Source organism: Ictidomys tridecemlineatus, chromosome Y, assembly GCF_052094955.1.
Source record: "Ictidomys tridecemlineatus isolate mIctTri1 chromosome Y, mIctTri1.hap1, whole genome shotgun sequence".
In the NCBI taxonomy this organism is placed as follows: Eukaryota; Metazoa; Chordata; class Mammalia; order Rodentia; family Sciuridae; genus Ictidomys; species Ictidomys tridecemlineatus.
The window spans coordinates 2,755,682-2,774,493 of NC_135494.1; the positions used below are offsets into that span (position 1 = coordinate 2,755,682).

Genomic DNA, 18,812 nt, shown 5'->3' on the forward strand with positions numbered 1-18,812 from the left:
CTGTGAGGTGAACAGAAAGCCTACACCCTGGGAACAAGTTTTTACCCCTCACACATCAGACAGAGCACTAATCTCTATTGTATATAAAGAACTCAAAAAGCTAAGCACCAAAAAACAAATAACCCAATCAACAAATGGGCCAAGGACGTGAACCGACACTTCTCAGAAGAGAATATACAATCAATCAACATGTATAAGAAAAAATGCTTACCCTCTCTAGCAATTAGAGAAATGCAAATCTAAACTTCTCTAACCTATCATCTCACTCCAGTCAGAATGAGAGCTATTATGAAGACAAACAACAATAAGTGTTGGTGAGCATGCTGGGGAAAAGGTACCCTCTTACCTTGCTGGAGGGACTGCAAATTGGTGCAGCCAATTTGGAAAGCAGTGTAGAGATTCCTTGGAAATCTGGGAATGAAACCACCATTTGACCCAGCAATCCCTCTCCTCAGACTATACCCTGAGAACTTAAAAACACCATACTACAGGGACACAGCCACATCAATGTTTAAAGCAGCACATCTGGCAAGAGCTAAACTGTGGAGTCAACGTAGATGCCCTTCAGTGGAGGAATGGATTAAAAAAAAAAAAGTGGCATATATACAAAGTGGAATTTAAATCAGCAATAAAAAAGAAAATAAAATCATGGCATCTGCAGGTAAATAGATGACATTGAAGAAGATAATGCTAAGTGAAGTTAGCCAATCCCCCCAAAACAAATGTTGGAATGTTTTCTCTGATATAAAAAGGCTGACTCATACGGGGTACATAGGGGAATCATGGAAGGATAAGATGAATTCTAGATAGGGCAGAGGACTAGGAGGGAAAAGGAGGGGACAGAGGATTAGCAAGGATGGTGGAATGTAATGGACATCATTATACAAAGTACATGTACAAAGACATGAATTGGGTGTCAAAATTCTTTATATACAAACAGAAATGAATAACTGTGGTATATATGTGTAATAAGAATTGTAATGCATTCTGCTGCAATTTTTTTATCCAAAATAAATAGATAAGTAGCAGACGGATTTTCCCAGATGTAAATCCTTTTTTCAAACAATTTTTAAAAAATATTTATTTATTTATTTATTTTTAAGTTTTCGGCAGACACAACATCTTTGTATGTGGTTCTGAGGATCAAACCCAGCCCGCATGCATGCCAGGCGAGCACGCTACCGCTTGAGCCACATCACCAGCCCAGATGTAAATCCTTTTATGTCTTTGAATAAAACTGTCAAAATTAAGTACCGCCCAACATTGCTTATCCACAGGATTTTCTACACTATTTTTTTTTAATACAACTGAACAAAACTAAAACATCTGAATCCTTTGTATTTCTTACTTGCATAGGATTTATTCATTTTGGCATGAATCTTTCCAAAACAATCTAGTATTCAGAAGAAGTTGCAAAAATTAAAAGATTTCCCACATTTTTCACATTCATAGGGCTTCACTCTATGAGAATTTTCATAAAAGAGAAGAAAAATAGGTCTAGAACATAAAGCTGATAGAGTATAGCAAATCGTCCCAATTCAGACTGTTTGTTTTCCAGTGAGGGAAATGGCTTTGAAGACAACAGGGAAAATAAAATGATTTGCCATATTTTTTCACATTTAAACAGTTATTCAGCCAGATGTGGTGATGTATGCCTTTAATCCTTCAGGCTTAGGCTGAAGGATCACAAGTTTTAGGCCAGCCTCAGCATTTTAGAACCCTAAGGAACTCAGAAAGTCACTGTCTCAAAATTAAAAATATAAAAAAGCATGAGGATGTATCTCAGTGGTTGAGTGCCACCAGACCAAATTTGCAGTACAATCCCCAGTACAATATTCAGCAGAGTGAGCCCCTTCTTTTTGTTTGAAGGGGACAAGAAATATTGATCCACCACATTTCACATTTAAAGAATTTTTCTCCAGTAAACTTCCAACATGTTGATGAGAAGAACAGTAATAACAGAAGACTTTGCCAATTGTTTTCATCAGTACAATTTCTTTGCAATATGAGTTTGTTCATGTAAGTGAAGCTAATGGGATATAACAAAGGCTTTTCCCCATTGTTGATATTCAAAGGGCTTCTCTCCAGTATGAGTTCGTTCATGTGAGCAAAGATGAGAGGACTGAGTGAAGGCTTTGGCACACTGCTTACATTGATAGGGTTTCTCTTGAATGTGAGTCCCTTCATGTCTGTGAAAGAAAAAGCAAGAAAAAGACTTTTTCACATAGTTGGTATTCATTAGGCTTCTCTTTTTCATTAATTCTTCCATGTATGTGAGGTTCACTGGATGTGTCAAGGGGTTCTGCACATTGTTGGTATTCATAAGGCTTCTCTCCAGTATGCGTTCGTTCATGTTTGTGAAGGTTAGAAGAAGTAGTGAAGACTTTTCCACATTGTTGACATTCATAGTGTTTCTTTTTTGTATGAGTTTTTTCATGTGAGTGAAGGCTAGACGATACAGCAAATGCTTTGCCACACTGCTTACATTCATAGGGCTTCTCTCCAGTATGCATCCGTTTATGTATCTGAAGGTAGGAAGAAGTACTGAAGGCTTTCCCACATTGTTGACATTCATAGGGTTTATTTTTCGTATGAGTTTTTTTATGTGAGTGAAGGTTAGATGATTGAGCAAAAGCTTTGCCACACTGATTACATTGATAGGGCTTCTCCCCACTATGAGTCCGCACATGTATCTGAAGGTAGGAAGAAGTACTGAAGGCTTTCCCACATTGTTGGCATACATAGGGCTTCTCCCCAGTATGAGTTTTTTCATGTATCTGAAGGTAAGATAAAGTACTGTAGGCTTTTCCACATTGTTGACATTGATAGGGCCTCTCTCCAGTATGTGTTCTTACATGTCTGTGAAGGGAAGAAGAAGTAGTGAAGACTTTTCCACATTGTTGGCATTCATTGGTATTCTCTCCAGTATGGATTTGTTCATGTCTCTGAAGGTAAGACAAACTAGTGCAGGCTTTCCCACATTGTTGACATTCATAGTGTTTCTTTCTAATATGAGTTTTTTTATGTGAGTGAAGGTTAGATGATTGAGCAAAAGCTTTGCCACACTGCTTACATTCATAGGGCTTCTCCCCACTATGAGTCCGCACATGTATCTGAAGGTAGGAAGAAGTACTGAAGGCTTTCCCACATTGTTGACATTCATAGGGCTTCTCCCCAGTATGAGTTTTTTCATGTGAGTGAAGGTGAGTGGACCGAGTGAAGGCTTTGCCACACTGCTTACATTCATAGGGCTTCTCTCCAGTATGCGTTCGTTCATGTATCTGAAGGTAAGAAGAAGTAGTGAAGACTTTTCCACATTGTTGACATTCATGGGGCTTCTCTCCAGCATGGATTTGTTCATGTATCTGAAGGTAAGACAAAGTACTGCAGGCTTTCCCACATTCTTGACATTCATAGGGTTTCTTTTGCGTATGAGTTTTTTTATGTTTGTGAAGGGTAGATGATTGAGCAAAAGCTTTGCCACACTGATTACATTCAAAAGGCTTCTCTCCAGTATGAGTCCGTTCATGTGTGTGAAGGGAAGAAGAAGAAGTGAAGATTTTTCCACATTGTTGGCATTCATTGGGCTTCTCTCCAGCATGGATTTGTTTATGTATCTGAAGGTAAGATGAAGTAGTATAGGCTTTTCCACATTGTTGACATTGATAGGGCTTCTCTCCCGTATGCTTTCTCTCATGTTTTCTAAATAAACTTCGGTAAGCAAAGTTTTTCCCACATACGTTACATTTAAAAAGTACTTTCCCAGTGTGCGTGATCACGTGACTGTGAAGACTTCTGGGTGAAACCATGGTTTTATCACCGTCTTTACTTTCATGGTATTTCTCTCCAGAATGAGTTCTTTCATGTCTTCTAAATAAAGTGGGGGAATGAAAGGCTTTCCCACATACCTCACATTGAAAAGCTTTACCTCCCCTATGTGTTCTTGTGTATCTTTGAACATCTATGGGAGAAGATGAAGCTTCATCACATTGTTGACATTCATCAGGTTGACACTCAGTATGAGAATCTTCATGCCTTTGAATGTCATTCGAACAACTGATGACTTTCCCACATACTGTACTTTCATAGGGTCCATCTCCAGTTTGTGTTAACATGTGTGTGTTCACAGTTTTGAGAGAAACTAGAGATTTCCTGTATAGTTTCAATTCACATGGCTTCTCCTCGCATTCTTCATGCTTGTAGCGTTCGGGTCCATACTGAGATGTGATCTGCCTATGAAGGAATGAAGGGCATATGAAGTATTTGGCACACGTAATGCAGTCACATGAATTTACTCTATTAAATTTTTTTTTCCTTAAGAGTTGATATCTAATGACAAGCACATTATTAATACTTGACTAATTCATGATGTAGTATTTATTTAAGGTCCTAGGTTAACATTACTTCCAAAATGAGGTAAAGCCTAGGTTTTTCAAACTTGTACAAATTGCCAGAAAATAAAGATATTGAGAGGAAACAATGCTTTGCAACACAGCTTGCCTATGGTCATTATCCAAATAGTTGGGCTGGGGATGTGGCTCAAGCGGTAGCGTGCTCGCCTGGCATGCATGTGGCCCAATTGATCCTCAGCACCACATACAAAACAAAGATGTTGGGTCCGCCGAAAACTAACACATAAATATTAAAATTCTCTCCCAAATAGTTATACTCACATATGCAATTTCACAATACTTTTTGCATATCAAGAACTTTGAATAGATTTAATATCTTAATATGTTTATATATATAAGAATAAATACTTTTAAAGTTGTGCAAATTTCTTGCATTGGTTTAAAAAATTATATGACATCCCCAGATTCCCTCAAGTATTCCTCTTGTGAGTACAATTACCTTAGACTGCTCCCAGAATTTTTGATCTGATTTTCAATGTTCTTCTCATCACATTGGTTTTCTAAAATGTCAAACCAAAACGTTATAAATTTCTAGGAACTATAAATGCATTTCCAAATTCATGGTGCATTTTATGCTATAATAATTATCCAACTGATTGTCTTTTCATGTTCTACATGAATAAAAAAAATAAACACAAATTCTCTAATTAAATAAATACACAAATTATTACCTATAGATGCCAGATTTCCTAGGACTTCCAGCATCACATCTCTGTAAAGGTTCTTCTGGGAAGAATCCAGCAAATCCCACTCCTCCTGCATGAAGTTCACAGCCACATCCTCAAAGGTCACTGAGATCTAAAATATCCCACAAATGTGTAGGGGAGGCCAGGAGAGATTTGACAGCATGAGAAATCTATACTCAACATGCATGATGTTCATATCATTCCCTGGCCACTCGATTAATTCCATGATTTGGTCATTGAAATCTTCAGTGCATTTAATTCTTCACAGCCACTCCAACACCAGATTTGGGCCCCACACAAGGTAAATAGTAGAGTGTTGTACACCCTTCCTTTGGTGAGTTCACAGTAAGTAAGAGAGGCTCCCGGGTCACCCTTATCTTATTTGTTGATTGCATCTCTATCACCTTCTTACCAACATCCTCTGCAGTAGAGAGCTAATATTAGCACCCTTCTTATTACTTACCCTTAGAAAAGAAAGCTGACTGAGTAGGAAATTGCTGGGATCACAAAACTCAGCATTTGAAAGATCCTGCCAACCACAGTGGCTCACTGGGCCTACACAGTTAATATATAGACAACATGGTATATACTGATCTTCTGTTTTCTTCTGAAAGTCAATTGTTCCATCCTTAAAGAAGTGCCTAGAATCAGCCCCAACCCACACCCTCAGAGTATGGAGTCACTAAAGAGTTTCCCTCATAGACAATAGTTAGACAATCTTCCACATAGGTCATCACAATGTGTTCATTGGGGACTGAGCTCAACTTGGGTGATTACACTGAGGACAACTAGAAGTTTGCAGGTGCTTTACTCCAGAACAAATTTACTCAATTAGTAATCAAGCACAATGATTAATAAACATAAAAATATAATAATTTCGGGTGGTTAATGTCAAAGCAGAATGGGGTGTGTCAAAAGATGGAATGTGTCTCAGAAAGAACTCGATGACCCCAAGATGTTATCTTGTCCAAACAACAGACTTACAAAATTATATCGGTTTGAAAAATAGTTTTCTTAACAGCAGAAAATCCTTTCCCAAACCAGATGGCAACCATGAATGTCCAATGATTCTCAAACCCTTCTGAACAGCAGATGTCTCACTCAGATCATGTAGAGTCATGAGACACATACCACAGTTCTGCTCAAGGAAACTTTTATCAAGATAGGCCACATGTACAATGGTGGTCTGTCATGAAAGACATTCCTCATTCCTCTAGCAGAGCTGGTGCAAGGAAACCTCAGGCACAAGCACTTCCAGAGTGTGTAAAGCAGCAGGTTTGCAGCCCAGAATCCTGAACTATCCCAAGCTGACTTCTTGTGAAACAGGCCACTCCATGTGGGTCTCTAAGCAGCCGATGATTTCTGCACACTGTGGAACAGCCCACAGGACCACCTACCAGAATACGACCCTGCCACTCACAAAGAACCATGCTCAAGGACATAAGACACATGACATTTGACGCAGAACAGTATCAACAGACGTTAATAGGAGCCTGAGAGAAAACCTTTAGTGGGCTGTCCTTCGTTACATGGACAAAGTATGAGTGACAGCAGGTGTCCTGGAGACAGATCACAATGATGGCCCAGGCAAACTGAAATCTAAGTGGCAAAGGGTGCTTCATCCATCTATTCTGCAGACAAATATCATTTATTATACATTTAACTGTGAAAGACTAAAACACCATTCAAAAATTTAAAATATATATAATTACTACCCAACCCCATCAAAAAAAAGAAAAAGAAAAGAATAAGGAAAGGCAACACATGTCAAACAGGCTTCCATGATACGCTTAAGACCTGCCACCAATTTTCTACTGTTATTTCCAGACAACAGAAGTTGAGTTAAAACTTCCTAATTCTTTCCTTTTATATTTATTTTTTTACTTGCAGTTGAACACAATAGCTTTATCCTATTTATGTATGTGGTGCTGAGGACTGAACCCAGGACTTTTCACATGTGAGGCAAGTACTCAACCACTGAGCCACAACCCCAATCCACCTTCTAATTCTTTATATGGCATATTTTACCATATTATTAAAATTAAATAGATAAAGAAAAGTATTAAATAGAAAAGAAAACTATGAAAGACTCTCATGATCATGAATGCAAAATTCCTCATCAAACAATACTTTACTGAATCCAAAAATAAATAAAAGGAATTATGAACACAGCCAAGAGGAAATTATTACAGCTCTGTAAGACTGATGCCAAATTTAAAACTCAGTTAAAATTTTCCAGGGACCAGCATACTACTGTGGGAAGTCAAGCCCAGTGGCCCAGATCCACTCACATCAGCCTCTGCAGGGCCCAGGAATGCAACACACATGCAAGGCTGATTCAGAATTAAAAAACCAATTAACATTATCCATCACAACAAAAAGCTAAATAATAAATATTGATTATATCAATAGTTAAAAAAATCAAAAATAATGAAGAAACACTCAAGCTCAAAAAAACACAGTGTCTTCATAGAGAGACAACATGATCCTCTATGCTCATGTGAATGGAGAGAAGAACACTCTCTCTGGAAGACAGTCACGCTATTACAAAATAAACATGGTGCACTCTACAATTAATTCACGACACTCCCAGGTGTCTATGCATATGAGGTGAAAATTATGCACAGAAACTTTTCAGCAGTGACTACAGCATCCATGTCCAGAACTGCCCAAAGCTAAAAGCAAGGAAGATGCACCTTTCAATACTGAATAAACAAGGTACATTTTAACCACACCAAAGAACATCACCCAGAAAGTGAGCTCCGCAGCCTGGAAAAATATAGCACCCTTAAAGGCAGACTGGTAAGTGAGAGAAGCCAGTCTGGAAGGCCAAGTGCAGTAAGATTCCAAGTCAAGAACATTCCAGAAGAGACAACATTATAGATGCACTGATACTCTTCTGTATGACATTATTATGTAGAGTATGTGATACACAAAATCACACCACACAGAGAAGGAACCATAGGGTAAAGCATGGATTTCAGCTGATGATAAAGTGTTGCTTCATCCAATCTCTTAATAAAATGTAGGACACTGATTCAGTAACTAACAAGCATCCAACATCAATGCAAAATATTGAGAACAGTATAGGGAAGGGTGTTTGATACTATATGTAATGGCTCACTTGAATTGTCAACCACATTGGATTAAGAGATACCTGTGATTAAGAGGCCTCTGGGTGTGTCCATGAGGGTGTGTCTACAAATGATTGGCATGTGGAACAGAGAACCAAACTAGAGAACCTCTTTAGGTACAGGCAGCACCATCTAATAGGACGGTGTCTTAGGTGGAACAAAAGTTGGAAGAAGGAGGAAGCAGCAGCAGAGAAAGGCCTTTCTTCTCCAATGGCTGCTGCAATGGCATGAGGATATCAGACTCTGCCTTCTTCACTCTCCCAAAGTGGACTCTGCCTGTGATTCTCCAGGGAATTTCCAGAACCTTTGGTCTGGACTAGGGCAGGATCACTGATCCCTCTTGTTCTGAGGCTTCAGCCTCTTGGACTCTGCAGCTACTACTTCTCAAGCTCTCCAGCTGCAGATGGTCACTGTGGACATCCAGCTTCAGGTCAAGTAGACCAATCTAATAAGTCCCCTTTTTTAATCACACTTCGTGTTGATGCTGTTCCTCTAGAAAACAATGAGTAACAAACTAAAAGTCTAAAATTGCTCTGAAAAACAAAATTTATATAATAAGAAAGTGAATGAACTACCATGCCATAAACTTTAACAAATATAAACATAAGAAACAATATTACATAATGAATACCTTTCGCAAATAATAATGCAAAAAATAAAGCAAAGAAGAAAAGTCATTGTTACAAACTTGAAAACTATGGACAAAAGCAAGGTAACTGACTTTCAATACTATTTCCATCTGGAAAGAAAATGGATGATAAATCTTTTTTTAAAAAATATATATTTATTCTTTAGTTCTAGGTGGGCACAATTCCTTTATTTAATATTTATATGGTGCTGAGGATCGAACACAAGGCCTCACGCATGCTAGGTGAGCACTTTTTCTCTGAGCCACAATCCCAACCCCTGGATGATAAATCTTTAAAAGGTATTCCAACTGTTGCTGTGGTGGTGTGCACCTGTAATTTCAGCCACTAGGGAGGTCAAGGCATAGAACTGGCAAGTTGGAGGCTCTCTCAGCAATTTAGCAAGACATTCAGAAATTTTGTTAAGCTTGGTCTTCATCAACAATAAATGGGGGGACTGGGATTATAGCTGAATGGCACAGCACTTGCTAGCATGTATGAGGCACTGGGTATGATCCTTAGCACCACAAATAAATTAACAAAAATAAGGTATTCTGCCCCTCTACAACTATACAAAATAAAAATAAAAATAAATAGGTACATAATAAATAGGAAGGGCTGAGCACGTGCTCAGTGCTCAAGTGCCTCTAGGTTTGTTACCCAGTAAAACACCTGCTCACCTCCAAAATGCTGCTCACACATTGAAATTCATTTTTTTTTGAGGACAACATAAGCATGAGCAAGTCCCTGGCTTCAATCCCACCACTCAATACATCAGCAAATAAGTAAACCCCAGTCTACAATACTAATTTTTGGGGGGTGGAGAGTAGCTCAGTAGTAAGAACTTGATAGACCTCGATTCAATACTCAACAGTCCATGTACACACACATAAAAAAAAAAAAAACCTGAAAATATATGTAATGAGTGATAAAAAAGATTATAATACAAAAGATACACAATGAAAGGCAACAAAATTCAATGAAAAGACAACAAACTTTCTTAAAAAGGAGACTGAACTTGCCCATGATCTACACTTTTTGAAAAAACAAAGAGCATTTCAGTAAATTATGTGAAATTTGGGGCATGGATTATTGTTTTTTGGGGGGTGAACTTAGAAAAACTATATCTAAAATGAAAATAGTACACTGTATCTAAGACCAGTGAAAATATTGTACAGGACAGAGAGAGTAGAGAGAGCATTTATGTTACTCCCAAGTTTCATAAGCTAAAAGGCCAGCTCACAAATGGGTAGCCCTAGGAGGAGGTAATTAGGAGGGAACAGCAATCAGGTGACATGGTGGGAGTGCTTGTGAGAGGATCAGCACCCTTACTGAGTCATATATATATCTCCTTTTCAGAAAACAGGTGTCATTTATTATTTCACTGATAAAGTATTCAGTAATTTTTAAATGATCACAGTTGGGTATTTTAGGTATTGCCATATTGTCCTTAAAACTTCCAATGAAGATGGGTGTGATGGTGCACATCTGTAACCCCTGTAGTTCAGGGGTCAGAGGCCCAAGGTGATGTAGCTAGACCCTGACTCAATAGGAATAATCTAAAAGGGGCCAGGAATGTGGCTCAGTGTCTAAGCATCTCTGGGTTCCATTCCTGATACCAAAAACATCACAGCTAAAATGAACCTGCCAAATCCAGAAAAAAACAGTAACAACAAACTCATTCATGTCAAATTCATGAGCTTGTCAATGACTGTAACAAATTTACATAAAATCAAATTCATAAGTTTATCCACTACAATTTTTGTAGAAATGGATTCATTTCCTGCAGCAATAATGGAAGACAGAGTTTCTTTGTATCTTAAGTGGCATTCTGGAATCTAGGACATGGATTTCAATTGGAAATCATTGAAAAGACAAGATCAAATCTCACCAATTTTCTATGCAATCTCAGGGGTAGCAAAAGATAAATTAGATGTGTTTATTTTTTTTTGTTGTTGTTTGTTTGTTTTTCTCTTCTGTTCTTTTTCTTTGGTTTGGGATCAGAGATAAAACCCAGAGGAACTTTACTGATGAGTCACATCCCCAGACATAAGGCCTGGCTAAGTCGCTAAGGCTGTCCTCAAGTTTGCAATCCTACTGCCTCAGCTTCTGGAACAGCAAGGATCACAGGTGTGCACCACTGTACCTGGCTGTAATTGTTCTAACAATGAAAATGTTATTAGACTTTTTAAAATCCACTTCTTTCTTGCCTATTTAATAATAGTCCATCCCATTTGGCTCTGAAAAAATAGACCTGGGCCTCAAAATGTGAGCAGATCATTTCAAAGTGATACACAGAAAGCTTTGGTGCTGAGGGAGCACACATGTGTCAGGCTCAAGGGGCAGGGAAGGTCCCTCACATCTGGGATGTGACCTCTCCTGGTCTTGCTTCCTGAAAGCCTCTAGGATCACCCTCCCAGGGACCTAGACCATGACTCCAGTCTACGAGGCTTTTCAGGTTTGCACAGCTCTGCACTGGGGTGGGTGGTCCTTATGCTCTGGGAGAGGTTTTGCTCCTTCACACTGTGAGACTAAAAGGGCAGGAATCACTGGTGACCTGGCCCCTCAGCACCAGCATCCACAGGCTGACTGTCCACCTCTCTCCAAGGAATCTGAACAGAACTTGAGAAAACAAGGTCCCAAGGAAGTAGCTGTCTAGATGAGGCCTGTTCCAGGAGATTCCTCAGCCCAGAGCCCCCAGCAGCTTCCCTGACAGGCTGCACCCCACACCTCAGGCTGTCCTCCAGGAGGAGCTGACCCAGGGCCTGAAGTTCTGTTTATCCTGCAGGGACAAGGGCAGCTGTGGGCACCTTGGGGCAGCTCCAGGAGAGGACAGTGGCTGAGGACATAGGACCCTGTGAGGCGTTCAAAGGTAACCTCTGCCCAAGAAATCTGACATGGTGTCTACACCTAAGGAAGATAAAAGGAGAAGCACAAGATTTTTTCAACTGTGAACTCAAGTTCTCTATACAGTTGCATCTACATCAAAGAACCTTCAGAGTACTTGACTTGGCTAACCAGACTACCATGAGGGTGGAAAGGCAGGGTTCTGTATGGAGAGCAAAAATTATCTTGGGCTATCTTAAGCCCTTTAATAGCCAATTATCTTTATTTCTGTATCAGACCACAATTCTCAAAACTATTAAATTTCTCAGAATATATCACTACCCTTACCAGACATCTAGTCCCCACCGTCTACCAAAGTAAGAATGTAATAACAACAGTCAGAAGAGATTTTTTTTTCTTCCATCCTTTCTTTCTGTAGCCCAGCAATCTGATGATCCTACTAATGCAATTGGTTAATGTAGTGATACACAGATTCTTTTATATAAGTTCATGTAGGCCAGGCACTGTGCCACACGACTGTAATCCCAGTAGGTTTAGAGGATAAGGTAGGAGGATTGCTAAATTCAAAGTCAGCCTCAGCAAGTTAGTGAGACCATAAGGAATTTGATGAGATCATGTCTCAAAATACAATCTAAAAAGGACTGATTGTGGCTCAGTGATTAAGTGCCCCTGGGTTTAATCCTTGTCTTTCAGGGTGGGACACATACATCATTTAGGGTCACTTGAATCCATGTTCCTGAGTATGATAATTAATATTTAAATCAAAATGAACTATTTTCCATAGCTGGGATTGCCAAAGCCTTTAATGTTAACACCTTGAGACACTGAAGCAAGAGGGTCAGGACTTACAGGCCAGGCTGGGCAACATAGCCAGACTCCATCTGAAAATCAAATTTAAAGAGTTGGGGATTAAGAACAGAAGAATGAATCAAACACTATTATCCTATGTGCATATATGACTACAGGACTGGTGTGAATCCACATCAAGTACAACCAGAAAAAAGAGCAGTTACACTGTATTTATGTGTACTGTGTGAAAATGCATTATAATGCCATGTATAACTAATAAAAACAAATTTAAGTAAATAAATGATTTATGTCAAATTGGGGCAGGGGGGCTTAGAACATAACCCAAGATTCATTATCCCTAGGTTCTATGTACAAATGCCTTTTTCCTTTTAAAGTAATTATTTTGACCAAACACAGGGAACTGTTAATTGATTATTATTTCCTCTCAAGTATAATAATCACAGATAGAAAACAAATCCTTTCAAAAGTGTTCTTCTTGCCAGGGACAGTGGCACAGGCCTTGTTAGAATGGCCTTAGGCCTGAGCCTAAGCAACTCCATTTTAAAAGACCTGCAGTTCACCAGGCACATCCACAGATCCCTCCAGTAAGGCCTCAAACAAGTTCCTTCCCCTCACCCTGATAAAGAGAGTGAAGCCTCTGGCAGGCCATCCTTGCCTGATAAGAGGGAAAGGCAAGAAGATGAGGGTGGAGATGATCCCAGGGTAAATGATGTCACTGAGAAATAGGGTGGTAGCTGATAAGGATTGAAAGGGTGATCAAAAGCCCCCAAATTTAGTATAAATGATAGAGCTGATGAAAAGGAATTCAGCCATCAGAAACAAGGATGCACTCGAGCTGGAGAGCCTGCTGAGGACCTGACATCCCATCACTTGGCATCTTTCCTGAGCCTCTGCAAGATCCTCACCATTCTCAAACTCTACTGCCTCATCTGGACCTTGGTGGGAGCTGCACCTCCTCCCTAGGACCCCCTCCTCAACGGGTCCTCTGCTCCACACCAGGAAATGCTTGCCTTAGTTCCCGACCTGGTCACCGAGGTCTGAGTGACTGTGCATCTGCTGGACTCACAGCCTAAGACATAAGACCTTTGAACTTAGCATGCAGAGGGAATGTCTGTCATTAGCTTATCATGATTAAGTGTGTTTCCCAGTGCTTAGAATGAATCTAGAATTGTTTGCCGTGAATTAATTAACCTAGAATTGTTTGCTGTGAATTGACTATGTCTATGGCAATACCTAGCATTAAGGATTGTTGTTTTTCTTGATTAAGAACCTATACACTTAAACTGTATTGAGTAATTTGAGTGAATAGAGCATTGAAAGGGGCAGAACTGTGTGGACATCCTTTATTTCTCCCCTTGACTGCATAAGTCACAGTTTTGTCCCCTCCACACAGCCCTGTAATCCCAGGAACTTTGGAGGCTGAAGCAGAATTGAAGCCAGATTTACAGATAGGTAGTTAGGCAAATTGGGTCTAATATTGTGTAAGATAAATAAAACAGAGGCCCTTATAGGGAATGGAGTCCTGGAAACCAGAGCAGCAATTGAAATGTTAATGTTCCCAAGGCAGGAATCCATTCTAAGGAACTGTTAATCATAATCCAAAAGCCACCCCAGGCCTTTCCTTCCCAGATTACTCCTCCAGCCCACCAATCTCCCACCTTTTGGACCTTCCCACCTGCATTCTATCACTGCAACATAATGAGAAAGTGTGGGAAAGTGGAAAGAAGACTTTAGCTATAAAAGAGGGAAGACCTTCCCCTTACAGGGATTTCACCTCTTAGATCAGCTTCTTGCTGCAGGGAGAAGTCTTTTCTGCTGTCCTTTAATAAACCTTCTACTTTCCCCTCCACTTGCCTCAGCGTGCTTCTCTGGTGATATACTTCAGCATTCGGGGAAGCAAGGACTCGTCACTGGTAAACAGCGGTAACAGAAGGATCACAGGTTGGAGACCAGCTTGCACACCAAGTGGGTGCAGATCTCAGAATTCAGTAAAAGTGGAGGCTGGGGATGTGGCTGATAAAGCTCCCCGAGTTTGGATCCCCAATTAAAAGAAAAGAACTATTCTCTCCAATATTTTACTAGATGAAAAGTGACAATTAGCGGCCGGTGTTTATTTGGACCGAGTGGGAAGAACAAATGTCTGGCCGAGCTGTGAGGTGGAGGGAAGGTGGTTTTAGAGGCAGGAGGCGCCTGCAATTTGGGGGACCTACAGCAGCCTCCAGAGGAGCTCCCCTGGAAGGAGGAAGGTGCATTTGTGGCCCTGCTTCCTCCACGTAGGGAACAGTGGGTCGGGCCACCAGTAGGGAGCAAAGGGGACACCAGGGACCTGAGCCGCCCTTCCAAACCCAGGGAACCGGGGGACAGGGTCCAGGGCCACCCTCCAGTGGGGACTCTGCCACGCTCAGCAGCTCACCTCAAAAACCCAAAACCCAGCTCAGCCTACGAGACCAAGGAACAGGGACACGAGCCAGCGGGGACACCTCCGCGCTCCCCAGCTCACCCGCCCGCCGGCCCCAAGGCAGGTGGTGACATGTACCTTCAGCCTTGGTCGCTAACTCACCATTTTTGTCTTCTGTGGTGACCCCGCATACTCTTGAAAAACCTCCATGCACTCAAGATGGGGGTGGGGACACAGGCTGCGCAAAGTCACCTGACTCCCTGGAGCGGAGAACTCTTGGCTTGAAGGATCAGGAGCAGATTCCCGGAAGAAAAAAAACCGCGAGATTGCGGAAGCCCGCCCTTCCTCTCCCTCTGCGCACTGATTGGACAGTTCCCCCCCCCCTCGCGTCCCGGATGGATGGCCTCCAGGCCCGCCTCCGCATCGTGACTGACAGCTGACATCATCCAATCACTGGCTGAAATTCGGTAGAGTGACATATTCCTGGCTCCAGCCCTTTTCAGGCGGAGCTTCCTGGCTGTGCTGGGGACTAATCCAGGTGGGAAGCCTTGGCTTAGCCTCTGGTACAGAGGTGACACCTGGCGCTGAGCTAGGTTTCAGCCATAGAGTGCTTTCTGAGCATGGCAAGGCCCTGGGTTTAACCTCAACACAAAAAACAAAGCACAGCTTCTCAGGGAGGCTGGGGCTGGAGGAGCCCAAGGTCAGGTCAGCGTCTGCAAACAGTGGGACCCTCTCTTTTTATTTTATTTTTTTTTAAGTTGTAGATAATACAATCTTTATTTCTTTCTTTTTATGTGGTGCTAAGGATCGAACCCAGTGCCTCATGTGTGTGAGGCAGGCATTCTACCACTGAGGTACAACCCCAGCCCCGAGACACCCTCTCAAAATAAAATGAAAAGTATGGGGATGTAGCTCAGTGGTCCAGGTCAAGCCCCACTGGGTTTATTTTATATGTATATATATTAGAAAGAAAGACACGGTCTCCATATTTTTGAAACACTCTTTAAATCTATCATATATATTACATATACATATGATATCTACTAATGAAAACAATTTGAAAATTATTTTAGTAAATCTCATTACCTCCTAGCCTCTGCTGTTTTGAGGAGGCATGGTGAAGGCGATCCCCCACTCACTGTCTTGACAGGGTCACAGTGAGAAAAAGTGTTGGCAAAGCTGCTCTCCCACTGTCTTGACAGGGTCACAGTGAGGATGAATGCTGGCAAAGCCACGCTGGTTGATGAGTAACCGAAACCATGAGACCCTTTTTTATGTAATTGGGACTTTTCATTTTCATGCTTATGTTTCTGACAGGAGGCATGAGTATGTTAAATGCCAAACAAATTAAATTTCAGATGGCTAGAGCATAACAGGTAGTTCATGCCTTGAAGGCTGTTCTACTGCCCCTCAGCATATCAAGGACAAAGTAGAAGGCTGTTCTTCTATCTCAGTACATTGTGGACAAACCTGATAAAGGACAACAATCATACTTTGAAAGGTCATGAGAATTTTAGGCACCACATTGATTATATCAACTAGAACCCAAGCCCATATTTCCGGCCTCTTAGAAAATCTAATCATTATGCTTATTTTACAAAGTTCACCACATGTAGTCTCATTTTTACATTTAAGAAAGTTAAAACATATAAAAGTATATTCTTCTCTTTTTATAAACTCTTTTTTACTTTACATAGGGATATATGATGAGCATAGTTAATATTGGTGGAAAGTGGATTGATTTTTAGAACTTATTATCTATTGAAAAAGATTATAAAGATATGAGAACTAGTGCACCTTGACTGAGAAACAAAGAAACTCTTTGAGAAAGCAGCTCAACCAGTTTTATGAGAATAAATTTAGGAATTAATTAAATTAGCTTTATAAGACACAGTTTTATAATAATGTTAAAAAATATTATTTTATTTAGATTCTTAAGTTTAGAAATTCTTAAGTTTTTAGTTGTATAGGTTTCTGATATATTTTAAGAATGATTCATAAACTTTAGAATATTTTAAATGTAAGATTTAAAGGGACTTTTTTAGATGGAAATTTTAGATTAGAAATAAAGTACAAGTGTACTTTAGCTTAATGATTGGTTAGGAGACTTAGAGTCTGATTACGTAGTCTGGCACTAGTTAATAAGAAAATAACATATCTTGGGAAAAATAGTAAATCTTGGGAAAATCTGAAAAATGTAAATTAGTGATGTATTTTATTAATGATTCTGTACTTTTAATAATTACATAACTGAAGGTCATATCCTGGAAAAATGTAAATTAATGTTACATTTTTTGTACCCCCAATCATGGTTAAGAAAATGTCATGTCTTGGCAAAGTTTTAAATTCTATAATCAATGACGTATTCTGAATCTATAATGATGAGAAAAATTGAAATAAAAGATGACCCAGAGAAAGCTGCATTAGAGCTCTCTCTCTGGAGATTGCTCGAACAGAACGACTCCTGTCTCATCTTTTCGCCGACGCCACTCATCCTTCAGGACTCCCTGGATGTGGCTCAGGGTTCCATCTCCAGCAGAGAAAGGGGTGGGGTGGGGGGAGGCAGGCAACCCTCTCAAACAGCAATGTGCAGGGGAAATAAAATGGGCACCTTGTGCTCAATGTAGATAGTCTACATTCTACTATTATCAATTCTTATGTACAGACCTGACTCGGCTGATCCCACAAGTCTGCTCAGCTGTTTGCCCTAAAATCAAAAAGAAAAGGTGTTGATTGAAAGCAGGAAAGGAACTTTGACCAGTGCAGCTACACCAGGGAGACAAGGAAACTCTGTCTTACCCTGTGTTTAGGTGCTGACAAGGGCTGTGAGATTTTCTAGAAAGGGAAATCATTGTCATGAATGTATAGGGGAAATTGTATGTAGGAGTTAGTATTTATTGGAAAAGAATAATATCGTATTATTATTGCAGTAGATGATATGCAAATAATATTATAATATGTAAAGTTGTATTAGGTTAGACTTCAGGCATCTGTAGTCTCATAACATGTCTGTGAGCTCAAGCTCATTTGCCTCCTTGAAACATGTCATTCTATTGCACAGACTGACCTCATTATTTTCTCTCAGTATAAAGTCCCCCTTTGTGAACTCTTTCCATGTCAAGGTTTCAGATGCACCAACATTTTCAAGAAAAGCCACAAGCCCATCTGCATCCTGCCTAGGCAGCAATGTACCCCCAGATGCTCACCCAGGGCTCTCAGCTTCCTGGGTTTAACTATCAGAAAGAAATAATAACCCTGCTCAGCTCTGCAAGAAAGCCCGCATATAAACCATAAAAATGTGCCACTTGGGGCCAATACAGCCTGTCATATTAGCTCCTATAATGGAAAGTAAATACAATTTTATATTCTTCTCTTAAGTTGGACTTTTTGAAGTCTTTCACATCCTGCACAGTGCATCACATTCATTCTACCTAACAATATTGTCCATGGACAAGGGGGGATCTTATGTAAAAAGTGTGGAAATGTGGGCACATAGCTGCCCAGAGCTGAGAATTGAGTTCCACGTGCTTTTATTGTCCCCCATGTCGAGATTGAATTGAGGGTGTGGGCGCTTTAGCACTGAGCTACATCCCCAGTCCCCCTTTTCATTGTGATTCAAAGAAGGTGGGTGGGAGCATAACTGTGATGGATCTGAGAAAATAACCCCAGATGGTGACTCCAACCTGTTATCAGACTAATGAGGAAATAAGAAGTACAAGCATGGTGGTGCAGGACTGTAATCCCAGCCTCTCAGGAGGCTGAGACAGGAGGATTGCTTGCTCAAGCCAGCATCACCAAAATAGGGTGCTAAGCAACTCAGTGAGATCCTGAGTCTAAATAAAATACAAAACAGGGTTGGGGATGTGGTGAAGTGCCCAATTGCCCCTGGATGAATGGAA

General features: G+C 40.4%; 1 protein-coding gene across 1 annotated transcript; it reads right to left on the minus strand.

The window, feature by feature from the left end:
* Positions 1-1,066: 1,066 nt before the first annotated feature.
* On the minus strand, positions 1,067-15,243 carry LOC144371984 (uncharacterized). The gene is given in 5 exon segments (XM_078035349.1): positions 1,067-2,426; positions 2,428-4,233; positions 4,852-4,912; positions 5,084-5,210; positions 15,076-15,243. Coding segments are annotated over 5 exon segments (2,439 nt in total). The 5' UTR covers positions 15,124-15,243; the 3' UTR covers positions 1,067-2,029.
* Positions 15,244-18,812: the final 3,569 nt, after the last annotated feature.